This window comes from Tauraco erythrolophus, chromosome 31 (genome assembly GCF_009769465.1).
Source record: "Tauraco erythrolophus isolate bTauEry1 chromosome 31, bTauEry1.pri, whole genome shotgun sequence".
NCBI lineage: Eukaryota > Metazoa > Chordata > Aves > Musophagiformes > Musophagidae > Tauraco > Tauraco erythrolophus.
The window spans coordinates 66526-92317 of record NC_141495.1 but is presented as its reverse complement, the minus strand read 5'-3'; the positions used below and the strand labels follow the sequence as shown (position 1 = coordinate 92317).

At 61.0% G+C, this 25792-nt stretch overlaps 2 protein-coding genes across 2 annotated transcripts; one reads left to right on the top strand and one right to left on the bottom strand.

The window, feature by feature from the left end:
* Nucleotides 1-316: 316 nt before the first annotated feature.
* NEUROD4 (neuronal differentiation 4) lies at nt 317-1312 on the top strand. The gene has a single exon (XM_009988884.2). It carries the CDS (start codon nt 317-319, stop codon nt 1310-1312), a length of 996 nt encoding a protein of 331 aa, XP_009987186.1.
* Nucleotides 1313-15528: 14216 nt separating this feature from the next.
* ENDOU (endonuclease, poly(U) specific) lies at nt 15529-22227 on the bottom strand. Its single transcript, XM_086628586.1, has 9 exons — nt 22170-22227; nt 18381-18512; nt 18209-18253; nt 17263-17434; nt 16937-17136; nt 16552-16665; nt 16363-16469; nt 15850-15992; nt 15529-15643 (listed from the first exon to the last, which is right to left on the bottom strand). Exons 1-9 carry the CDS (start codon nt 22225-22227, stop codon nt 15529-15531), a joined length of 1086 nt encoding a protein of 361 aa, XP_086484712.1.
* Nucleotides 22228-25792: the final 3565 nt, after the last annotated feature.

Below are 25792 nucleotides of genomic sequence, written 5' to 3'. Positions count from 1 at the left end.
GGGACGTGTGAGTAAGAATAATGCTAAAAATTGAATTGTTGGAAGCCCTAAGTCCTGGAAAATTGCTCCTGGGCCCCAGGGAGACCCAAAAAAATTCACCAGAAATGATTGTAGATAAAGAAATAGATTGATGATGGATTGATTGATGGATGGATGATGGATAACTAGATTCTGTAGGTACCATCAGTGGACAGAAAGCAGTTGGTGTCTCTGGAAGATGACTTTGAGCTCAGTTCCTAATGCCCTCACTGTGTTGAGTGACTCTTCTGCTGGAATTTGTTAACATCTCCTTGTCCCTTTGTTGCAGAGATCAGAGATGACCAAGACGTACACCAAGCCCAAGGAGATGGCGGAGCTCGTGAGCACCCAAGCCTGGATGGACGAAACCTTGAGCTCCAAAGATGAGCTGAAGGAAGAGGACGGCAGGCAAGGTCCTTTTGGATTGATGTCTGGCTTGAACGAAGAGCACGACAGCATTGAGGAAGAGGAGGAGGAAGAGGATGATGGGGAAAAGCCGAAGAGAAGAGGACCAAAGAAGAAGAAAATGACCAAGGCGAGGCTGGAGCGATTCAGGGCCCGGCGGGTGAAGGCCAACGCTCGGGAGCGCACGCGGATGCATGGTCTGAACGATGCTCTGGACAACCTGAGGAGGGTGATGCCCTGCTACTCCAAGACTCAAAAATTGTCCAAGATTGAGACACTGAGGCTTGCGAGGAACTACATCTGGGCTCTGTCTGAGGTGCTCGAGACGGGACAGACTCCCGAAGGCAAGAGCTTCGTGGAGATGCTCTGCAAGGGCTTGTCCCAGCCCACCAGCAACCTGGTGGCTGGCTGTCTGCAGCTGGGCCCGCAGACCTTGTTCCTGGAGAAGCACGAAGACAAGTCCTCGGCGTGTGAATCGGCCATATCCGGCCACTCCTTCAGCTACCAGTCCCCGGGGCTCCCCAGCCCACCCTATGGGACCATGGAAACGCATCTGCTGCATTTGAAGCCTCCGACCTTCAAGAGCTTGGTGGATGCGTCCTTTGGAAACCATCCCTCTGACTGCACCACTCCCCCCTACGAGGGTCCCCTGACGCCGCCCCTGAGCATCAGTGGGAACTTCTCCTTGAAGCAAGATGGGTCTCCAGACCTGGATAAATCCTACACCTTCATGGCCCACTATCCCTCAGTCAACCTGGCTGGAGCACATGGACATGCCTCTCACTTCCAAAACACAGTGCCCCGCTATGAGATCCCCATAGACATGAGCTATGAGTCCTACCCACACCACGTGGCCGGGCCTCAGCTCAACGCCATCTTCAATGAATAGTGAAGCAGAGTTAGACCCAAATTCTTGACGTAGAGAGAGAAGTCCAGCTGCGTCGTGGAGCTGCTTCTAGAACGGACACAACTGGAGTGAGGATGTCGTCACTACGGGGTGAGACACTTCCGAGCATCTCCGCAGGACGTGGCTGTGGAAGGTTCAGCTGACCCTCCGCTCCTCTCCCAGCAGGTCTGCGCTGGTGTCACCTCACTGATTTCCGAGCTGTCCCCAGGAGCCACGTGAACCCTTCCCAACAGCTGAACTCCAAGCAGCCACTGCCAAAAGCTGAGCCGTTGCCTCCGGCTCCGGAGATGCTCGTGAAGGTGGCTTCACCCTGCAGGACTTTCTGCCTGAACGCACTCCAGCACTTCGGATCGTCCATTGCCAAGACGTTACAGCTCCTTTTCCTCCCTCCTTTGGGGTGGTGGGGCGTGGGCACACCTCCGTCTCGGGTCAGGTGAAGACAAGCCCTTCCTGCCCCTCAGGATGACCAGTTCCCCTTCCACACGCTCCAATAGCATCATGGTTTTCCCAGTCCAGTCACGGCTGGGTGGGCTGGCAGAGGTGGGAATGAGCTGGATCACTTGCAGAAGACCAGCACGGTTGCTCCTCCTTGAGGTTCTCCTTTGGGTGGGAAGCTGCATCTTTGCCGTATCATCCAGGGACGGAACAGTCCAGCCAATCTCAGAGCTTCTCTGTGATGGTCCCTCCACCGCTCTCCTCCTGCACTGAGCCCTCCTGCCCGTCCTCTCCTGAGCCCCAGACCTACGACCGGTGTGAGATGATGAGCGCCTGGATCTCAAAACCTCATCGATCTGTGATCTCGAAACCTCATTAAGGACCTGTTGATCTTTCGGAGCACGAATATCCCGACTGGAAGAGGAGCTCTCGACGGAACCCTCGCTCCTGACCAGGGCCACGTCTTCTCACGGTTCGTAGTGTGATTTATCATGATCTGGGTCCTCAACACATCCTGCCAAAAGAAGCGTGTCTTAATTTCCTGATTTATTTATTATTTACTCTGGGGGGGGGGGGGTTGTGTGTCGAATTTATTTCCTTCCGTTTTCCATGAGGTGTGGAATGTGCTAAATAACCTCCTCGTTTTCCAGTCGACTCCCGAGCGCTTAGTTGGAGTTAGCTTCATGGAGACGTGTGGTTTTTGCAGTGCTGTCGCTCCAGGATTATTTATTAGCCATTATTTATTTAATTTATTTTCTTCCTGCCCTCACGGTCCCGTTTTGGGTGACGAAACCGAAAGGGTTACGTATATTTAATGTCGAATTACACGTTTAACACGGCAGTTTCTGGGATTTTGGAGGTCAATCGTGTCCGGCAGCTCCCGACTTGCCCCTCGTAGTTCTATATGAGCAATAATTTTTAAAGGCTATGCAACTATTTTTATTTTCAAGAGAATCCAGGCAACTATTTTTGATGTCCCACTGGCCTTGCGAGCCCAAACCTCCCCGTTCCGCAGAGATGTTTTGTACAGAGTTGGGAATTCGGAGGTGACTCGAGCTCCGGAGGTCCCAACCCAACCCCTGGGTCCTGGGGCTTCTTCCCTTTTGTACCGAGAGCAAACGTTTATCCTTTTGTAAAGAAAGCAGAATTGGGTTTTTAGCTCAAATAAAGTCGTGGTCTTGTTTCAAGCAGCAGCACCCCAGAGCTGTTGTCTTCTTTTCTGTGGTCTTCAACGTGGTGGTGGTGGTGGTGGTGGTGAGGGATGCAGAGGGTGCAGAAGATCCGAACCCACCCTGTGCTGGGCTCCACCTGGGGTCCCTCACCTTGGGGCTGGGCTCCAGGGGCTGGAGCTGGCCATGGGACCAGCACTGGCCACGGGGCTACCTCCAGAGCCGTGGAGGGTGATGGAGGGTGGTGGGCTTGGCGGTGGGGCGAGGGTGGGTGGGTGATTTAACATGGAGCTCCTGCTGGCTCTGCCCGCCTGGCTCCGGTGTCCGTGGGGTGCACGTCACCGACATGCGTGGAGACACGTGTGCAGTGGGGGTCTGGCGGACCCTCCTGCGCCCGTCCCCCCGCTCCACGTCTCCTCGCTCCACGGCCCCTCGCCGTCCCCCAGCCCCGCGCCGGCTGCTGCCGGGAGCCCGGTGGGAGCTTCCCAGAGCCTCAGCCCGGCTGTGCCCGGCTCATGCTGGGGGTGGGGGGTCTCTTGGGGGGGTGAGGGGGGGACCTGCAGCTGCAGCTGGACTGCGAAGGGCTGGGGGAGATGCTGCAGCCCTGAGTGGGGATGGGGGCTGAGCCACACCGGGGGTAGGAGCTGGGGGGGAGAGGGGACGTCGTGGCCCCCCGAGAGAGTGGGGAGCATCTGGTTCGGGAGAGGGATGGGCTGGGGGTGCAGCGACCCGGGGGTGCACCAATCTGGAGGTGTAGTGGTCTGGGGGTGCAGTGACTTGGGGGCTGCAGCAACCTGGGGGTGCAGCGACCTGGGAACCTGAGGAGGCACCTACCTGGGGGTGCAGCAATCTGGGGGTACAGTGACCTGGGGATGCACCTGGCAGGGGATGCACCAACCTGGGGATGCACCAACCTGGGGATGCACCTACCTGGAGTTGCACCGACCTGGGAGTGCACTGATCTGGGGGCGTGTTGACCTGGGGGTGCAGCAACCTGAGGATGCACCAGTTTGGGGACCTGTGGATGCAGCAACCTGGTGGTGCATCAATCTGGGGGTGCATCTAGCAGGGGATGCACCAACCTGGGGGTGCATCAACCTGGAGATGCACCAACCTGGGGGTGCAGTGACCTGGGGATGCACTGACCTGAGGTTGCACCAACCCAGAGTTGCACCAACCTGTGGTTGCACCGACCTGGGGGTGCACTGACCTGGGGGTTCAGTGATTTGAGGTTGCACCAACCTGGAGTTGCACCGATCTGGGGTTGCACCAACCTGGGGATGGGTCTTATCCTGCCCCAGTCCATATCGTGGACTGGGGGTCATTGCAGCCCGCAGAAGCGGGATGAGCCTTCTTGGCACGTGTGCACAGCACACTGAAAACACATCAGTGCTCACACGCGTGTGCACACAGGGCGAGATGGGTGTGTAAACACGTAGGTGCAACATCTGGGCGTGCGCGTGGGGTGCCCTCCTGCACGGCGCTGATGGGGCACCTACGGCCGTGCGTAAACACGTGTGTGTGCACGCGGATCCGCACACCGCCGGACGCACACGCGTGTACACGCACCCCATGGCAGTGTGACCCCCCCGTAACGATGCTCTGGGAGCAGTGGCATGAGGATGAGGGCCGGCTGCCCGCTGGTGCCCGGGGTCCAGCTGTGCCCCTGGTCCCCCCTGCCATCCCCGGCCTCCCCCTGGCCCTTTGCTGCTGGCCGGTGGCCAAGCCCATCTCAGTGCCAGGTGCCCGCGGGCACCCATGTGCCCGACAGCAGGGGAACAGCCCCTTCCAGCAGCCCCAGCCTGTGCCAAGAGGGCAGGGAGCGATGCCAGGCTGGGGCGAACGCTGCCCTGGTCCTGTGCCGCGGCTGCGCGTGTGCGCAGGCGTGCGAGAGAGCACGGCTGGATCCCCCAGTACGTGCCCGCAGGGCGAGTGGTCCATCGGGAGCTCTGGGATCCATGGGGAGCACCCCAGGCTGAGGCTGCTGGGATGGTGAGGGGCCGAGAACTGGCATGCTCGTTGCACGGCACAGCCTGGGTGCCAACGGGGCAGGTCCCTCTTCCCCCTCCTGGGTGGCCCAGGTTGGGTCTGTCTTCACCCCACGCCTTGGTGGGTGCCCACAAACCTCCACCACCCAGCTCCTCCCAGCATGGGGGGAGGCAGGGAGAGGTCCCAGAGCTGGGGAGGGGTGGGGCAGGATGGGGCAGGCAGGGTCTGGGTGCTGGGAAGGGGTCCCGGGGAGGCACCACCGCTCCGAGGTGGGTGGGTGGGTGGAGGAGAAGTGGGTGCCCAGGAGCTGAGCCCTGGATGTCAAGTCCATCAGCTGCACTTCTCAGGCCATAACGACTAATTAGCGTCTGGAACAAAGGAGCCCTTGTTAAGAAATTCCCCCTTCCCAGATGATGCCGTCTCTGAGACTGGAGGAGGCTCTTCCTCCTGGAAGAAGGACCAAGGAGGTTGGAGCAGGTATCAGGAACCTCCGGTGGTCCATCATCAGCTCGTGCTCCAGCTCCAGTGTCTCCCTTTGCTGGATGAGCACTGGTTTGGGGTGCAGAGCATCTGGACACCTCTTGGATTTCTACGGCTTCGCTTTGACTCCACCAGGGTCTCCGTGTGGAGGTCGGCTTGGGCAGCAGATCAGCCCTTCCAGCCACTCTCTGGAACCTCAACAACCAGCCCCATCCTCGGGGGAACTGGCCGAAACCAGGACTCTCTCATTTTTTAAGGTTGCTGGAAGGAGAAAGCCAGCCGGGGAACGTGCGAGACGGAGGATGACCATCAGAACTGGAAAGTCCACCTGGGTACAACCTCCTACACTGTCCTTCGCTGGGCAGGTGGAGAAGACCCCCAAGGCAGGGATGTTCTTCTCCCATCCCACATGAGGCACTCCCGCCACAGCGGTTGGGATGTCTAGCACCAGCTGGGCACATGGTTGGGTTAACGGTGGTGGTGTCCATGGAAAACTCCCAGTTGGGTGCAACTCTTCACTCTGAGGGTCCTGGCTCCAGGTCGCCCTGATTTCTGGAGCGGGGTGGGAATACCCAGAGCTGTGTAATTGCTAAGACTTTTTAAACCCCAGATCTCAAAGCTGTAATTCTGATATTGTTTGTAATCTGATAACACCATGAGCCACTGAGCTCCTAATGTGCCCGGCTCGGGAAACCACGAGGATTTTCCCACTAAGCCGAAATATCAGGCTGTTGATTCTCGAGTTAATCGTCTTTTCCCCCTCGGGGACATCAGATTTTGGCAACTAACTTTCTTGCTGATTAAGCGGGCCAGTGGGAGAGGAGCCGCGTGTGATCCCAAGAGGATCGAGGTGGTGGCACCGTGCCTGACCCTGGGGAAACTGGGATATGCCAGGACGCAGCTTGTCTGCATCCACTGGGCTTCAAGGGTTAAACGGGGCTTGTGTTGGAAACCAACCCATCATTTGGACATTTGGGAAACGAACCCATCATCTTCATGTTTGGGAAACCAACCCATCATCTCTACGTTTGGGAAACCAACCCATCATCTGGACATTTGGGAAATCAACTCATCATCTCCATGTTTGGGAAACCAACCCGTCATCTCCACGCTCAGAGCCTTCAGGACCAGTTTCTTCCTTCCATGAGCCCAAGCTCTCACTCCTGGACATGGCTGTGTTGATGGGTAACTCCTGTGCGTGGATTGTCCCTGTCCCTCCTGCCACTCAGGCCCTTGGAGCAGGGGATCAATCCCCTTGGATGTGCCGTGGGGATGGATTCCTGGGAGAAGAGTCTGGCCAATCTCATCTGCAGGGCCCCAGCGACCACATCCTGGACTGGGATGTCCTTTAAGCTTCCAAAGACTGCACCTCATCCATCCAACCGGGGATATGTGGCTGCCCACCACCCTGCTACGCCGGGGACCCAGGGGAGGGTGAGATCCCCTTCCCACACCCGTGCTGGTGGAGGTGGGACCACACTCCCCATCCCGCCGGCTCCTCGGGAGCTTCCCGTGGGTAATTCGCACAAATCCCGGCGCTGGCTCCGCCGAGCCCCTAAGCTCTTTGCCGCGCTCCGGCTCAGCCGCGGTTCAATCTGTTTGCAAAGCTGTACGGAGTGTTTGCGCAGCGGGGACCGCTCCAAGGGATTAGGGGAGAAAAGTTCCCCCTGGCATCTGCTCGGTCCAGCCATGGCCACCACCGGAGCATCCCTCGTCTCAGGGGACCATCCCGGCTCATCCAGCCTTCCCCATCCCCACCCTGCCGTGGCATCCAGGGAGCATCCTGCCTCCAAAGGTGCTGGGGGTCCTCCTGGCACCCAAAGGTCTCATAGGGGGGACATCACGGTCTCACGTGTGGGTCCTGGTGGGTTGCACTGACCCCAAAGGGAGCTCAAGGTGACCAAGAGGGATCGTCATGAAGCTGGGAGAGATGTCACCCCCCGTCCCCTGGACTCTGGGGGTCTCAGGACATCCCTGATGGATGGATCCGTGGGTACCTGGGCAATACTAACCCCTTCTAGCAGCAGAAGGGCCCCTCTGACAGGGTCCCTTCCACCCTGAGCCCCTCTTTGGTGTCCAAGCAGGGCCAGAGCGTGGTGACCACGCAGAGAGAAGGAGGACGCAGATGCCACCATGAACTGCGGCTCGCAGGGAGCGGTGGCCGGGGTGAGGGAGGACCGTGAGCTCCGTTCAGAGGATACCACAAGCAGCACTTCGACCTTCTCCCCCCAACCCTCTCCCACCCTCTACCCTGGTCTGGAAGCCTCAGAGATCATGTTTGAGGAATGTTCCTGGGGTGTCACTTGGACCTGAGTCCTGATGCTCCAGCAGAGAGAATGGAAACCACCCAAGGGCCACCAAAAAGAGCTCGTGGGGATGTGGCTACTCATCCCCAAGCTGTGCTGGCCCACAGCCATCCCATAGCCCCTTCTCCTGGGGGCTGTGGTCACTGGCTGGGCTGCCCTCGGGCTGGGATGGGACCAGGGCTGAGCAGCTCCATCGGGACAGGCAGGGACAGGCAGCCCTGGGCCACCCCCAGAGCCCCGCGCTGGCATCTGGGTGGCACCGGGCATTTAATTCAACCCCATCCCCTGGCCGAGACGTGGGAGGTGGCAGCTGTCACACACTGCCCAGCACACACACACGGACACACGGACACACAGACACACGTGGGCATGGACACACGCACACGGAAGGGTTATTTTCCCTTTTTTTTTTTAATATTATAATACAAGTTCAGGACCCTCCCAGCTTAATCCGCTCCGGATAAACTAACAGCGGAGAGATTTGGAGTTATTGACGAAGTCTTGCTGCTCGGGCGAGATTAGAGCTCGGCTTAATCTTGTAGCGGGAGGGTTTGGGGACGGTTTAATCAGAATTTGTACAGGAATAATCCCGTCTTTAAACTCGTTCCCCGGCCCAATCCCTCCCCAGTTGTAATCAGGCGGGAGCCTCTGGGATGAAGAGGCCTCCAGGGGGTATTTCCCACCCCAGCGATGGAGGAAGAGCTGCAGCGATGAGCCAAGGGCGGGCAGATGCTGAAGACCCCCCCCCACGCACCCCCTCCAGGGCATCACCGCCTCCTCCGGCCCTTCACAGAGGGGGAAACTGAGGCACCGAGCCCAGCAAACCCTGAAGCTCCGGTTCTCGCCCCCCCCATCCGCGGGGATTCCACGGGCGTTTGTGCAAAGGGTTAAACTCGCCGGATTCGGCCCCGTGCCGCGGGATGCTCCAGTCGGTGTCAGCCCTGGAGGTATCCGGACCCCCCCGACCCCAGGGGACAGGCGCTGAGAGGGTGGTGGCACCAGGACCAGCCCTGAGGACTGACCCAAAGCCGGGGGGGCTCAATCAGATGCCCGCAGACCCCCCCCAGCACCGCGCTCTGGGTGGGGTCCTGAGCCAGCAGCTGCGCAGGGATAGCTGAAGGGGATCCACTGCGCAAAATCCTCCTAATTCGCACCCAAAATAATTAAATCACCTGCAAACGAGGTGGCTTAGCATCGAGAGAGCCGGGAGCACACTTTGCCCTCCGAACACCATGAGCCGCTCCCTTTAGCCATCCTGTGCCTCAGTTTCCCCACTCCCCAGGGCTGCCAGGATCACCGGCCTCCTCTGTGCCTCAGTTTCCCCACTCCCCAGGGCTGCCAGGATCACCGGCCTCCTCCGTGCCTCAGTTTCCCCACTCCCCAGGGCTGCCAGCATCACCGGCCTCCTCCGTGCCTCAGTTTCCCCACTCCCCAGGGCTGCCAGGATCACCGGCCTCCTCCGTGCCTCAGTTTCCCCACTCTCCAGGGCTGCCAGCATCACGGGCCCCTCGCGCGCCGCCGGCTCCCGGTGGGGCCGCGGTGGCTTTTGTGCGGCGGCGGCTCTTTCAGGGAGCACAAAGCCGGGCCCCGGCGGCACAGATGGACCCTTTCAGAGGGGAGCGGGCTCCTTTCTCCGTCTGCCGCCGGGCGCTGCCTCCCCTCGCCGTCCCCCTTAATTGAATCCGCACTTTCATAGCTCATTACCCCTCTGATGGATTGGATTAGCCCCTGCAGCCCGCCAGCCTTCACTGGGAACAGTTGGCTGCTCGGCAGCCCCGCGGGGAGCGGGAGAAAGGTGCTGGGGGGGGGTCCCAGGCAGCCCCCCAGCCGTTAGCCGGAGCTCGGGGGGCCAACGGCCGCCACCTCCGCTTGGATCGTCAACGGCTGGAGCCGTCCCACCCACCGCAGCCATCCCGTGGGTGGGTGGGTGCTCCCACCTTGCGTGCTGTGGGGGGCTGGACCCCCCCACTGCGGTGCCACGCTGTGGTTTTCCCAGTGGTGGTTGGTTGATGGTGGGAAGAGCATCCCTGGGGTGGGGGGGATGCGGGAGGGATGGGGATCGGGGCATCGATGACCTAACGCCGCGTCTCGGGGACTTTCGGCAGCCCAAGTGGAGAGGGGGGGGCTCAGCCGCCCCGAGCGCGGGGCAGGACGCCGGCACGCGCCGATCTGCCCCCCCTCGCCCGCTGCCGGGTGTCCATATGGGCCAACGGCCGCTCCGGGCCCCGCTCGCTCATTAACCTCTGCTCCAGGGATGGGGGGACGGGACCCCCGGCCCAGCTGCCAGCGCTGATCCGCGCCCCCTCCCCGGCGGCTCGGGTGGCTTGGGGAGGGGGGGGGTCTGCTCTCCCCCACCCCTTTCATCAGAAATCACTGGAAAACGGAGGATTTACGGCACCTAAACCCTGGCTGGCTCCTACCCCAACCACATCCTGGAGTGTGCTGGGGGAGAAGGGGGACCCCACCCCAGGGTCCCCTCTGGCCAGTTGCTCCCCGTGCCCACCGTGCCCACGAGGGTCGGGTTTTGGGTCATTTCTCCGTTAACTCGTGCTCAGGGCTGGGATAGAAGGATTCGGAGCCACCTCGGAGCTTCCATAGGCAGGATGGCATCTCCCTCACCATACAGCTGAGCCGAGATGGGGATGGTGCAAAGCGTGGGGCTTGGTGGTGGTGGGTATTTCTGCCCCCTCTTAGAGCCCTGGAAAAGGGAGGTGGTGGCATCCGGACTGAGCTCTTGGCAGGAGCAGCCCAGTGGTGCCTCCGCAGCAGCCGGTGGCAAGAGGGGATCTGCCCCGGGATGCGGGAGCAAGGGCCGGGGATGGACATCCAGCTGGAGGTCCCATGTCCTGCCAGCTCAGCCATCTGATCGTGGCGGATACAAAAAAGTGCCCGCGGCGTAAATGGTTTAGCGTATTCCCCTCTGCATCCTCATCCTCTTAGCGGAAGGCAGAGCCGGGCGCTCCCGGCAGACTCTCCGACCAGATGTGTCCGGAGCCCCATCGGGGCAGTTAGTGCCGTATCGCTTACGGAGGGGATTAGAGCCTCCACTTGGAGCCACAGTCCCCACGGCCCCTTGGATTAGGGAATAATGCCATGGGCTGTGCCTTCCGGGGGCTCCGATGGAGCCCTATCCCTCCTCATCCTCATCCTCACTTTGCTCAAGCTCTAATGGCCGGGAGCTGGTGGGGGTACCAGGGCTGTGACCGTTCACAGGTCCATGCCGTGGTCCGTGCTGGGATAAATCCTGCAGGGATCTCTTCAGGATGAGCTGGGGGGTGAGGACCTGGGGGTGGCAGAGCACCCCCCCACCCAGCACCCCAAGTTTTCAGCACCTCTCCTTCAAAGGGTGGGGTAGGAGGATGATTTGGGCACAGATGTGTCCCAGGAGATGCTCGGGGTGTCCTGCCCAGCCTCCAGCATCCCTCCGGAGTCTGTGGGCCCTGTGGGTGCCTCCCAGCACCCTGGGCACCCTCCTTGGCCCAGTATCTCCATGCCAGCTCCTCCAGATCTGGTTCATCTCGGTAGGGAGCCCAAACCAGGCTCCAGGGACAGCTGGAGCATCACTGGCCCTGGGCTGGTGGGGCACAGGAGGGATGCTGTGATGGCCAACCTCTCGTTTCTCCTTCTCCCAGTACTCTGTGCCCAGCACAGAATGGGAAAAACGGAGAAAACACAGGAAAAATGGTGAAAACATAGGAAAAACATGGGAAAAACGGGGAAAACATGGGGAAAATGGGGACAACATAGGAAAAATATGGGAAAAATGGGCAAAACCTTGGCAAACCACCCTGCTTGTGCTAGCAGCTCCAAATCCCACCCGCAGAGCTGGGTCTGGGGTCTGGTTGTCCTCACATTGGTGTAAGTCAGGAATATCCCCACTGCAGGGCCAAGGCGATGCTGCCTGGAGGTTTTCGGTCCCAGCTGACCCAGATGAGGTGAAGGAGCCCAAATCCTGGCCCTGCTTTGCACCCACCCCTCCTGTGGGCGAGGAGGGGGCACATCCAGCTGGACAGATCCGGGGGGAGCCGAGGGGGTACCCCCAAACTCCCTGCACGCAGGGAACGGGCAGCAACGGTGGCCCGAGGCTCCCGGTGAGCTCAGCTGCGGCGAAGGCACCCGGGGAGCCCCCGAGCCCCACGGAGGGAGGGTCAGCACCCCCCTCCCAGCCTCCCCGCGCTCAGGTGGGGGATGCGACCGCGCAGCGTGTCCCCTCCTCTTCCTCCCCGAGAGCCAGCGTTGTCCCCGTCGAGCAGAGAGCTGGGGGGGTCCCCGAGTCCCCGAGCTGGCAACAGATGGCTGGAGGCAGCTTGCTGACACCTGCCCCTCCTCTCCACCCCTCTCCTGCCCTTCCCGGCCGTCTCCGCTCCTTTGGTTTGATTTCCCCACCCTTTGGGTGATGCCGGAGGGTCCCACCGTGCTGCTCCCCTCGGCCGAAGGGACCGTGTTCCGGCAGCTGGACCTGGGGACAGGAGGATGCGGAGGGATGTGGTGGCCCCGGGGGGGACGGGGATGTCCTTCAGCTGGAGGGTGATGCTGCGAGGGGTGCGGCGGTGTCCCGGGGAGTTCGGGGTACGGGGACCCCCGCCAGCGACTGGTTTTCCCTTTGCTCTGCTGGGGCCGACTGGCTGGGGATGACCTGGAGCCTCCTGGCCTTGGCTGGCTGCTGCCTCCCACCCCACAGCCCAAACCCAGGCAGGCAGGGGGTCCATCAGACCAGGAGACATCCAGAAAAGTGCCCACCTTGGCCCTCCTCGCTCCCCCATGGCTTGCAGTAGCCAAAGGGGCTTCTTCCGGACACGGACGAGGTGTGGAGCAGCTCCCCAGCATCACCTGAGCATCTCCAAGCTCTACACCCACCACCACGGCAGGAACCCAGGCTGGGGTGGGCGACTTTTGTCTCTGATCACTCCAGAAAAGGGTTCTGATAGAGCGTTTTCCCAGCCCTGGGCATGGACCTGGCAGTGACTGCAGGGTGGAGGGGACCTGTGGGCAGGAGATGCCACATCTGGGGACACCGAGGTCCTTCTAGATGGAGAGGTTTGACATCAAGGAGTCCGGTGGCCAGACAGGGGTAAGAGCAGGCTGAGGGATGCAGAGCTGGGAGGAGGAACTGGGTCCTGTGCCAGCGCTGCCCCGCAGCCGAGAGTGACCACCTGCTGCCTCGACAGCTCTGGTGAAAACCTTCAGGATGGGCTCCAGCAAAGATGAAGGTGGTTGGAGCATCCTGCCCCTCTTCTCTGCTCGTGTGAGACCCCCCCTGCAGTGCTGCGTTCAGCTCTGGGGTCCCCAACAGCAGAAGGACATGGAGCTCCTGGAGCGGGGCCAGAGGAGGCCACGGAGCTGATCCGAGGGCTGGAGCACCTCTGTATGGAGACAGACTGGGCGAGCTGGGGCTGTTCAGCCTGGAGAAGAGAAGGCTCCGGGGAGACCTTCCAGCACCTCCCAGTACCTGAAGGGGCTACAGGAAAGCTGGAGAGGGGCTTTGGGCATTGGCATAGAGTGACAGGACACGGGGTGATGGCTTTGAACTGGAAGAGGGGAGATTTTGATGGGATCTAAGGAAGAAATTCTTCCCTCTGAGGGTGCTGAGGCACTGGCACAGGTTGCCCAGAGAAGCTGTGGCTGCCCCATCCCTGGCAGTGTTCAAGCCCAGGTTGGATGGGGTTTTGAGCAACCTGGTGTAGTGGAGGGTGTCCCTGCCCATGGCAGGGGGGTTGGAACTGGATGGCCTTGAAGGTCCCTTCCAACCCAAACCATTCCATGGTTCTATGATCCTCATCCCACAGCCGGGCTCTGCCCTGCCCGGTGCCATCTGCCCCTCCCAAACCACCCCATGGTGACAGCACGGACCAGCTGGCACAAGGTGCCTTGGCCAGGCCCGGGGCTGCCCTGCAGCACTTGGATCTGCAGCTTAACCCCCCCCGAAAGCTCCTGCCATCAGCCCCCTGCTCCTGGGCACTGGCGAGGAGCGATGCCCACGCCGCCGGCAAGGGAAGCTGTCGTCGAGGAGCCGACCCGCAGCCACCCCGGCTCCTCCGAACCCCTTCCCCAGTTTCCCAATGCATTTCTATAAATCAAGCTCTGGCATCCCCCCCTCCTCACCGTCCCCTGCGGCTGGGTTTGGGGGGGGGGGGGTGTCACCTGTGACCCCTGGCAGATGGTGCGGGGACTCCCACCCCTTCCCGGGAACTGTTGCGGCCGACCATCTGTCAGGCAGCTCAAATCTCCCCGGTCCTGCCCGGGAGCTGCCGCGCAGCATCGTCACCCCGGGATGCGGCTGCTGCCGCCCTGCCAGCCTGGATGGGGTGGGCTGGGGGGGGCTGTCCTGCCTCCTGCCCCCCGAATCCATGGGGGTAAGCAGGAGACGGGGGATTACGGGGTCCTGGTGCCTTTGGGCAGGTCTCGGGTACGGCTGGCATCGTCCGGCAGCGATGGGGCTGGCAGGGGTCTTCTCCCAACTATGGGGCATCATCTCCCTGGACCGGGCTCGGTGAGGGGAGTTATGGGGGGTGTCACCCCGGGGGTCCCAGCTGTCCGTTCCGCTGCCCAAAGGGGCTCTGGATGCGTCCCCCTGCCCCTAGTGTGGTGCTGAGCAAAGCACCCAGAGCCCTGAGCGGCCCCAGCGCTGGGTGCGGGGTTGGGGGGTCTCTGGGGAGCGGTGGCCCCTGGAGAGGGAGCAGCTGGGCGAGGACGGGGGATGCACCCACCGCAGCGCCCGCTTGCTGTGTGGCGGTCCCCGAGGAGGGGCTGCCTCGGGGACGGGGACCCGGGGGCTCAGCATGGCTCAGCCGTCGCATCCGGCCCCGCGTGGGGCAATTCCTTGGGGCCGGACCCAGGAGCAGCCCCTGGGGCTCAGAGATGGTGGGGAACGAGACCGAACCCCCGGCATCCGGAGGAGCCGGGTGCAGGGGTGGCTAAAGGAAGGCAGGGGATGAGTTTTGGGTGCCACGCTGAAGGGGCGAGGGGCACAGGTGGTGGCACTGACCCTGGGCTGGCAGAAGGTGGCTTTTCCCAGTATCCTCATCCCTCTGGAATCCCACCCCAGGGCTGCTCCCTGGAAGCAGTGGAGATAAATGAGGATGAGGGTCCTGTCTGTTAAGATGCCCCAGTCCTGCGGGGGGGGTCTCAGTCCTCCCACGTCCCCTGGAATCCCCAAAAGAGCCAGTGCTCCAGTGGGGTGCCCTCCTGTCCCCTGGCAGCGGTGGGATCAGCTGCCTGCAGGATCTGGGGGGGCTGCCCCCCACCCCAGACAAGGCTCCTGGAGGTGGGGGTCATCGCTGCAAGCACAGGCATTGCTCCACGTCCTCACCGGGGAGCTCCAGGGCTGGAGGCTGCAGCAAGAGGGGAAGGGGGTGCCTGGCCCTGGCAGCACCCAGGGGTCCCAACACCCACCCTGGGCCAGTACTTGCCCCGTCCTGGCCGAGGAGTGATGGGGAGGGGGGAGTTCTGGTGGGGTGGAGGGCCGGCTGCACGGCGAGCAGAGAATTAAACACTTCTCCATCCAGGGTCAGATTTATTTCTCTCGGGGGTGCTGCTCTCCACCCCAAATCGCTCCCTCCCCCCAGCTCTTCTGCTGTGCCGGGGGCACACGGCACTCCCTGGGTCCAGGGGCTGCTGCCTCCCTCCCCTCACTGCCTCCGACGCTGGGCACGGCCACCACCATCCTGTCCACGTCCCTCGGGCACCGGGCACCAATCCTGCCCCGTGGCCGCCCGCCTCTCACGCTGGGCCCCATCCTGCCCGGTGCTGCGGACCCCCAGCGTGGGGCAGCCGGGGGTCCCAGAGTGGGGCTGCAGTCGCCCCCCCAGTCCTGCCAGCCTCAGGGCGAGATCACGTAGGCCGTGGCGATGAACCTCTTGCCATGGCCGTAGGTGGTCTTGGTCCAGGCGTAGGTCTGGACGCTGAGGCTGTAGCCCCCCAGGCTCAGGTGGCACCTGCGGGGACACCGTGTCACAGCCCTGTGCCATCCCCAAGCCCCGAACCCACATCTGGGGGGTGCCCGCGGCGGCCGCACCCCAGCGCTGCCCCATGCCCACCCATGGACCCCCAAAGTGGTGGTGGGGTCAAGGGCTGACCCGGGTGCCGATGGGGCTTGGGAGGGCTCTGCTGGCTCCATGGGTGGATGGATGCGGATACTTACGCCCTCCCGGGACGCGCGATGAAGCACAGGGTGTAGAGGCCGAATTCGAACTCAGGGCTGCAGCCGATGAAGGCAGAACCCACCTCCTTGTAGAAGCCGTCCCAGCTGAACTGCAGCCCCAGCACGTCGGGGTACGTGTCCCACTGCAGAAAGGGGGTTCGGGGGGTTGGACCCCCGGCTCTGCTCGCTCCAGGTGCAGCGGGGCAGGGAACCCATCCCCATCCATTCCCATGCCCTCTCCAGGGATGGATCCAGAGCAGTTTCCAGCTGGTCCAAGGGGCCACCAGCCAGAGCTGCACCCCCTCCCCACCCTCAGATCTCTCTGCTTTGTGGTTTGGGAGCCCCTTTCGCCCATCATGTTGTCTTTTCCAGCCCTTCCCACCCCACCTCCGTCCCAGGAAGCAGAGGGGACGGGGCAGGGTGGGCATCGCTGACGCTTCCGATCACGCACCGTCCGGGATGCGGTCGAACCGGGATGCCACCGGCTGGCGCAGTGCCACCGGGATCACTTACCGGCCCGTTGAAGTTGTGGCTGAAGTAGTTGACGATGCCCTGCTTTTCCAGGAGGTAGAAACGAATCCAGTTGTGAAATCCAGACACTTTCCCTTTTTTCACCTCGCCTAAAGACAAGTGAGACCCCGGGGTGAGCCCCCCCAGCCTGGTGCTGCCCGGCACCCCCGGCTCCCACCGCACGGGCTCTACCGGAGAAGACGTGCTCGAAGCCGCTGGAATCCCGCTCGCCGTTGCCTCGGGAGTAGAGACCGAACCACATTTCCTTCAAATCGGCGAGGAACTCCTGCTCGGAGCCGTAGCGGTCTGCGGGGAAGGCAGCACGGGGAGGTGGGAGCAGCGTCCCGGGATGGGAGCACCGGGAAGAGGCAGAGCCGCAGCTTCCTCCCATCCCTGAGCCCATCCTCTTCCTCCGGACCAACTCAATGCTCAATTCTCCTGTGTCCTGGCAGCTCTGATGAACCCTCTCCAGTGCTCCTCTAGCCTGCACCCTCCCAGCTCATCTCCCACCCAGCTGGGCTTCTCCTTTTGGGTGCCCCATCACCCCTGGTCAGCCTCGTCCTGCTCCAACACTCACTTTTCTGGTGGAGGAAAGTGAAGAGTTTCTTCATGAGCTCAGTTTTCATCACCTCCTGGAGGAAGGTGTCCTGCTCCCGCAGCTCCTCGGCCGTCACCTCCTCCTCCCTGCCCGTCGCCCGCTGGTAGTTGTCCAGCAGCTTAATGAAGCTGGAGTAGGTGGGTTTGGAGAAGAGCTTCTCATTGACGTATTTGTAGAGCCTGGGAGAGAGCGGGGAGGCAGAGGTCCCCTCCAAAACCAGCCCTGCACCATGCCGGGCTGGCTGGGCTTTGCCACGGTGGCCCCGGGCTGTTGGCCACCCTGCCGGGACGCCAGTCTGTACTCACGGCTGTGGGGAGTGGTCCTGCTGGTCCCCCGTCTCATCGGGGGATGCCTGGTACTGGGGGTTGATGGCGATGTCGGTTGGTCGGGCTTTGTTGTGATCCGCCTCGTAAAGCTGCTCCGAGATGTGCAGGAGGTCCTGGTCCGTGATGGCATCGTGGCTGCGGGAGAAACCCTCTGCGAGGAGAGGCGGGAGGGGGCCAGGGCTGGCACGGGGTGGCCAGAGTCGGCATGGAGTGGCCAGGGCTGGCATGGGATGGCCAGAGCTGGCACGGGGTGGCCAGAGCTGGCACAGGGGTGACCACAGTCAGCAGAGGGCGGCCAGGGCTGGCACGGGGTGGCCAGAGTTGGCATGGAGTGGCCAGGGCTGGCATGGGGTGGCCAGAGCTGGCACGGGACGGCTGGAGCCAGCATGGGATGGCCAGAGCTGGCACAGGGGTGGCCACAGTCAGCACAGGGCGGCCAGGGCTGGCATGGGGTGGACAGAGTCAGCATAGGTTGGCCGGGGCTGGCATGGGGTGGCTGGGGCTGGTACAGGGTGGTCAGAGTCAGCATGGGGTGGCCAGAGTTGGCATGGGGTGGTCAGAGTTGGTATGGGGTGGCCAGGACTGGAATGGGGTGGTCAGAGCTGGTGCTGAAGGTGGCCAGAGCAGGCATGGGGTGGCCAGAGCCAGCATGGGGGTGGCCAGAGCCGGCAGGAAGGTGGCCAGAGCAGGCACGGGGTGGCCAGAGCCAGCAGGAGCTCCCAAGGCTGCAGACCAGCTTCCCAGAGGGAAGTGAGGGCCACGCAGCACCCGCCTCAGCACCACCCCGTGGGTGTCACGGATCCTGGGACACCCTGAGCACCGGGTGCTCAGCGCGGAGGACAAAGGGGCACTGGGATGGCAGGGCTGTGGGCACCCGACCCTTTCACTGAGCCCTGGGGTGAGCTGGGAAGCGTTTGCCACTCACCGCCGGCACGGGTGTCCATCACCTCCTCGGCCCCTTCCCCACCTGCACGGAGCCGAAAGGAAAAGGAGCTCAGGGCGACGGAGACGGGGGCTGCCCAGGACCACCCACCCCAATGTGGACTCACAATTCCAACCAAGCCCTTTGCACCCACGGGTGCCCCGTCACCGGGGATGCTCACAGTGCCTGTCGTAATCCCGGCAGCAGTTGCGGTTCCTCTCGCAGGCGGCGTCGCAGTGGCACTCATCCTCCTCGCTGTAGGGCTCCCGGCAGCGGCCCTCGCAGGAGTCCGGCGCCGTGTACAGGTCTTCGGGAGAGAGAAACAAGAGGGGGGGTCCATGGGATGGACTGACCACCCTGCCCCCCTCCAGCATGTGCCCTGGGACCATCCTTCCTTCTGCTCACGCTCCCCTCCTGGGAGAGCCTGAAGGACCACCCTGGAGCTATCTGGGATGCTTCATCAGTGTTTAGGGGTGAGTCCTCAGGATGCCCATCGCCGTGGGTCACTCTTCTTTGGCCATGGATGTCCACCACGTCAGGGCCACCTCACACCAGGAAACTCGTTCTTGGCTCCCCACCATTAATTGCTCCGTCTGATTCACCCTCTTAATGCCAGGCTCTGCGGGAGTGCCCCAGGTCCCACCATCTCCGGGCTGGAGGAGAAGTGCCACATTCCAGACACTCTTATTTGCAACCCGACCGTTGCTCTTTCTGCAACGCTGGGAAAACTGGGAACTCCTTCCAGAAATGTTTATATGACAAAGGTGTTGTCGAGCAGGTGCTGGCCATCAAGCGAGGGGACCGAGATGTTGGGTTTGTACTGAGACCCAACACCCAGAGGCTGCGTGCTTAGGGAAGGTGCCTTATCCTCCCCATCGCTCCATATGGGAGGAACTGGACAGCTGGCAGCCTGGGCATGGCCTTCTTGGCACCCCTATCCTCCAGGAAGGTGACTATCTCCAAGGACGTGCTGAGAAGCTGTGTCCCAACCAAGCTTCCAGCGTGCAAAGCGATCCCTGGGAGGAAAGGGTGGTGCTTTCCCTTGCAAACCTGCAATCACACGACATCTTAAACACCACTGGGTTGCCTGCCTTGAACTTCAGCAGGTGAAACGTGCCCTCGGGGTGAATCCTGATCCGGCAGGAGAGTGATCTCCAAGCATTGTGCTTGGTGGCTTCTCTCAGCACCTGCGTTGCTTGAGCTGTTGTTTTGTGTTTGACCCGAATTATTTGTACTTTCAGAATCGCATAATCAAGGTCCCGTACGTGCTGATGAGAGAGGAAGAACCTCTTTGTCCCACCAGCCAACCCAGCCCAGGCTGGTTGGTCATGCTGCGAGGGAATGCTGCCAACGTTCCCGAAAATCCACTTTATAGCAAGAGGGGTGTCAGTAGGAAGGGGTTACTTGAGATAGTCCTGGAATCCATCTGCCCTTGGTGCTATTTCAGTCCCACCTTTGCTTGTCCTGATGGAAGGGTGGGCTGCGGAGGGAAGGGGAACCCATAGTTTGGGTGGTGGGTGATGCTCATGGTGTCCAGACACCCCGGTCTCATCAGTCTACGCAGCAAAGCAGCCAAGTCTGGAGCTCAGATGGGGTTGGCAGCTGAGATCCCCGTCCCCAGGATGGCATCGCTCTCGTTCCCAAAGCGGCAGTTGGGATAAGTCAGCCTGAATCACGCATCCAGGCTCGTTTTCCAGCAGCAGTCCCGGAGGGATTGTGCAAAGCAGGAACTGCCCACGCATAAGTCATTGCTGAGACGTTCCCAGTCCCGGGGCACGTGCTGCTGGCACGTGCTGCAGCCAAGCACTGATATCTCAAAGATCATCCACTTCCACCCCCCCTGCCATGGGCAGGGACATCCTCCACTACACCAGGTTGCTCCAAGCCCCATCCAAGCTGGCCTTGAACACTTCCAGGGATGGGGCAGCCACAGCTTCTCGAGGTTTTCCAGCCAGACAAACACTTCTTTCTCATTTTTAGCCCTTCAGCCAGATCCATCCCACCCCCAGCACAGCTTTTTGGACAAGAAGAAACTCATTTTTGTTTCCACCAAAAAAGTTTTGACCAAGAAAACGTGGGCTATTTCCTGAGCAGCTCCATTCACCAAGGTGTAGGGAAACGTTGGAGACGTGATGGAGCCCAACCAGTTGCTCTCAGCTCGGTCTAGTGATGAAGATGAGCTACAGCTCATGCCAGAGTGGTGTCCGTGAGTCCCTGGCCTGACCCAAGACCTCGCTGCACCATGCAAAGACAGGCTGAAGACCAACCTTGCCTCCAGAAGGGCTCACTTGAAGGACAAACTAACTTGCAACAAAAGAGCTACCGATGGTCTGAGCTCCCCAGATATTTAATTACACACTCCTGGTCCCTGAAACCACTTACAACCCTGGGTGCAAGCTGTCTGTGACACCATCAGCCAAAATCTCCCACTGCTGTCCTACCTGGTTGAGGACAGGCAAAGTTATTCCATGGTGGAGGTGTCACAGCTCAGACAGGTCCATCAGGGAGGATGGACAGGATCCAGCGGAGCTGCCTGGCTTCCCAGCCACGATAAACCCAGTTATTCCTTCGAGCAGGAATAACTTTGCCCTCGTGTTGAACAAGACGAGCCCGCGGCAAATCCTCGGCTGGTTTGTGGCACAAGTGGCTCCACTTGTGCACTGGTTTTGTGAAACTCCTTCCCATCAATCCCGAGGGGACTCGCCAGCTTCTGAAACATCAGCTAGGCGGCCCGCCAGCAGAGTCAGCAGTGACGGAACTCCCTTCTTGCAAATAGATCCCAGTTTGCGTTTCGGGCAAGAAGACGGCGATGGAGGCACCCAGTCACGTGCAGGATCGGGTCAACCCCCAGCCAAAACCTGATGCCCACAAGCCACGACTTGTTGCAGCATCTGCCTTAAAGACAGAGCAATTCTTTGTCATCTCTGGGGGCCCCAACAGCAGAAGAACATGGAGCTGCTGGAGCGGGGCCAGAGGAGGCCACGGAGATGATCCAAGGGCTGGAGCACCTCTGTATGGAGACAGACTGGGAGAGTTGGGGCTGTTCAGCCTGGAGAAGAGAAGGCTCCGGGGAGACCTTCCAGCACCTCCCAGTGCCTAAAGGGGCTACAGGAAAGCTGGAGAGGGGCTTTGGACACGGGTGTGGAGTGACAGGACACGGGGCAATGGCTTTAAATGGAAAGAGGAGAGATTTCGATGGGATCTGAGGAAGAAATGTTTTACATTGAGGGTGCTGAGGCACTGGACCAAGTTTCCCAGAGAAGCTGTGGCTGCCCCATCCCTGGCAGTGTTCCAGGCCAGGTTGGATGGGGCTTTGGGCAACCTGGTGTGGTGGAGGGTGTCCCTGCCCATGGCAGGGGGGTTGGGACTGGACAATGTTGAAGGTCCCTTCCAATCCAAACCGTTCATGGTTCATCGATCTCTCCAAGCCTGTCTCCTCTCATAATAACCTCAGCAGAGTCCTCAAGGGCAAAACACCTGAGTTCACGTTGCGTTTCCCATTGCATCGGACCGGCTCCTCCGCTCACCTCCGGTGGCCCCGGGGGAATTACGAATCAGGCATTAGAAAAATATTTCCCTTCGTCCTCCCCCAGTGTGGGAGGATGGAGGATCCAGAGGAAGGAGGGCTTGCACGACCAAAGCACAGTGAGATGCACCAGGAAGCAACTGGTGGACAAAGCTAAAGACCAGAGGAAGTCTCAACCCATCGAAGAGGAGGACGAACCACCCTCATCACCACCCAGAGCTCGAGGAAGCCCTACGGCATGACAACATCCCTCACTTTTTCTCCTGTGAAGCTCTGCTGGATCCGACCTTGCAAGGAACCAGCTGTCCCAGTACAGCCAAGCTCCTGGCTCCTGGCAGCACCCTCAGCACCCTCTGCTTTCCACCCATCCCTGGCCCCTTCCCATGGGACGCAGGGGCTGGTTTAGCCCCTCTGCCGAAGCCAAGCTCCATTACTCACTGCTCGACACGCAGCCCAGGGCTAATCCTGCTCCAACAAGGAGGATCCACGTCTTCATCTTAGGTTGGGCGTTCCGGAGCGTCCCGGAGAGCAGGGTTGGGAGTGACGGTGTTCCTTGGCGCTCCCTGTTATATGTGGGTCCCCTGGGAAGGCGGAGGGGAGGGAGGGAGGAGCGTGATGCCATCGAGGACTTTCCTGGGCAGGCTGCACCCAAACTTTGCCAAAACTCGTTAGGCGTGCGGCTTAATTATAGGCTGCCTGGAGTGGGAGGAGGGCTGGTAAATCCAGTATCCCAGTATTGCTCCACTCCTCTTGTGCATGACCCCCAGGGGGGAATGACGAGCACAGGGAAAGCTTCTCAGCAGGGTCTTCTCCCACCCAGAGCGTGGCAGGTCCATGGGAGATGCGAGCTGGTGGTCAGTGCCACATGCTTGTGTGTGACTGGTGCTAACTGGGAGTGACTTTCTGCTCCCCAGTTAATCAAAGGTAACGATCTTTCCCTCCTCAGCTGCCATCTCTGGGGTCTCTGCCCCCCCCTTAGGGCACAGACCAGCTTCGGTTGAAGCCTCCAGGTCTTCCAGCAGCACAAGGACACCCGGAGACACAACCACAAGCCAGGCTTCAGCCTCAAGGCTGCTCAGGGAGTGAGGTTTTTTTGTGGGCTGGTCCCAGTGTGGTCTCACTGCTGGGGCAAGCCCAGAGCTGGTCCTCTCCACCCTGTGTGGGGCTGCCCTTCCCCAGGGAGCCTCCATGGCCCCAGGTAATGCTGAAGGGGAGCTCAGCCGGTGCCTGGTGTGGTCACCAGCCTCTTCCCAGCCCATCCCAGCGGCAGATGTCCCCGAAAGGTGGGTGTTTTGGTGTATCTGGCAGCAGAGACAGCTCTCCGAGCTACCATGGCCTGGGGGGGACGTGGGTCCCACTCATTCCCAGTCCTGGAGTGCGTCATGCCTGCTAACTGGTACACCCAAAGGCACAGGAATGATGGGACTGGAATAGCTCAGCGTCCATCCTGCCTCCAAGGGCACCTTCACGCTGCCTCTGAACCGTGGCACAACCTCCTTGTTTTCAAAGGGGCATCGTGATCATCCCTGAGCCCATCTCCATCCGCATCCCTCTGCTGCCCAGCTCAGCTGCTCCCAGGGCTGCGCTCGAAACCCCACCAGGAAAATAACCAAAGAACCGTGGAATGGTTTGGGTTGGAAAGGACCTTCCAGATCACCTAGTTCCGACCCTCCCGATCTCACCAGCCTTGCCCAAAGCCCAAACGATTTACACCGACCACTTTTCCGCCTCCTCGCCGTTGCGCAGTGGCAGACCCAGGGATGGCCCGATACTGCCCCGGTCCCTGTGGTCCATATCGCCCTGGTTTGGCCAGTTGTTTGGCTGATGTGATGCCGAGATGACTCCCCAGCTGGAGGCTCCTGGAGCTTCTGTAAAGAGCCTGGGGCTCTCCTGGGCTGGCTGCCAGATGGCCACGCTGCCAACGCCTTCATCGCCAGCAGCAGCAGGTCCAGGACAGGGTCTTCCCCACCAAGGAGGGGATCACTCCGTGCACATCTACACCTCCGTGGAGATAACTGACCTCCAGAGCCCACCTGAGCCGAGAGGAGGTAATTTCTGACCTCCAGCAGCGGAGCTGCCTGCAGTTCCTGCTGCCAACACGAGCAGCATTGCATCAGCCTTACCCCCTGGGTGCGTGCGCTGGCACGAGAGAGCAGCATTTGGTGTAGTAACCACCCGGTTTGGCTTCTTTCTCACCCTGCAGTCATTTCCTACCTTCCACCCTGGGCTGGTGGCCCTGCTGACCTGTCCTCCGTGACATCTGTGTGTCACCCTGTGCTGAGGGTGCTCTTTCAGTCCATCAACCGGCTCATGCACAAGCCAACCAGTCATAGAATCACAGAACGGTTTGGGTGGGAAGGGACCTTCAAGACCATCCAGTTCCAACCCCCCTGCCATGGGCAGGGACACCCTCCACCACACCAGGTTGCTCCAAGCCCCATCCAGCCTGGCCTGGAACACTGCCAGGGATGGGGCAGCCACAGCTTCATCCCTGTCCCCTCCTGCCATCCTCTCTCCGCATCCCCCTGGACTCATTGCCCTTTTCCAGAACATTTCTCCAGGGATATCATGGGGCTTCTGCAGCTCCATGGGAATTGCTGGTGGGGCTGGACCTTCACGCTCATGCTCCAGGAGAAGACACGGCTTGTGGAGGATACATCCCCAATGGGATGTTCCTCACCGCCTGCACTGGAAAAATCAGACCAGGGTCAACTTTTCCACTCGAGTGGAGATTTCTCCAGCCAAGCCAGCTGACCGGGCCAGCATCCCGTCCGTGTCCAAGGAAGGAAAAGCCCCGAGACGCATCCATGGACCTGGCCAGCCAACCTGGAGCTCATCTGCAGACCTAGAAACATCTGGAAAACATACAACTCTGATTTAACCCTTCCTTCCCCACACAGGAACTCTTTCATTTCAAGGCTCTTTTGGATCTCGAGGGCAAATATCCTGGGAAAACCGACGGCAGGAGGTGTGGGCTGCTCGGTTTGGGTCCAGATGCCAGGGAACCACCATCACCACTTTGCTTTGCCCTGGCTCACCCGGGTGCACAGAGATCACGCACAGGGCTGGGGTTAGAAACCCGGTCCCCATGGAGCACGGCGTTCCGGCCGGACCGGGAAGCACAAAGCCAAGGTCTGCACCGGGGGGATGGACCTGGGGGTCCTGGTGCTGCCCAGAACCCACATCCCGCCTCGTAGGCGGCTGCATCGCCTGGAACACTGTTTAGGTGTGATGGGAACTTTTATTTCAAGTAACCCACCCATTTGCACTGGGAGATTGAAAAGAGTAATTAATGTAGCAATTAACCCTGCAGTGCCCGGGCCCTGCAGCCCAGCAAACTGGGGAGCTTTTAGGGGCTGTGACGGCCTCTGAACCCTGGAGCTTCATCCCAGTCTGCTCAGAGCGCTGGGATGGCCCTGCGGAGATGCTCCGGGGGGAAGGATGGGGGCCCTAACTGCAGGGGTCCTTCGAAGGCATTTCCCCTAAATCCCAGCAGCAACTGGTGGTGGGTTGGGAACCGCCGGAGCAGGTCACCATCCCCACCGCGAGGCCACTGCGGCTTCCTTCCGCAAGGGATGCTGTCCCACCTGCATGCCACAGCTCGCCGCAGATAATCCTTCCTCCATCCACGTGGGGAAACTGAGGCACGGAGAAGGCTGTGGTTAGCCCAAGGTTTGGCAGCAGGAGCCAGACCCTGAGCTCAGCCTGGGTGTCTGAAGAGCCGCGGTGCTCCCTGCTCTTCGGGATGCTCCGGCTCGAGCCCTTCCAGAGGGAAGCGGCATCTTGCAAGGCGGGCAGCATGGGTGCGGGGGGGGAGCAGCCAGGGCTCCTTCCCCCGGCGCAGGGAGCAGATCCAGAAGAAGAAAGGCGAGCGCATCCTTGCGTACAAAAATACCTCTATTGCTCGCTCCGCCGTCCGCGGCCCCCGCCCGCCCGCAGCCCACGCGGGCTCCCGGCTGCCCCGCGGCGCCGGATCCGGCACCCGCAGCCAACGGCACGGCCGAGCGGAGGCTGCCTGCAGCCGGCTCCGGCGCAGCCCCGTGCCCGGTGAGCACAGGCTG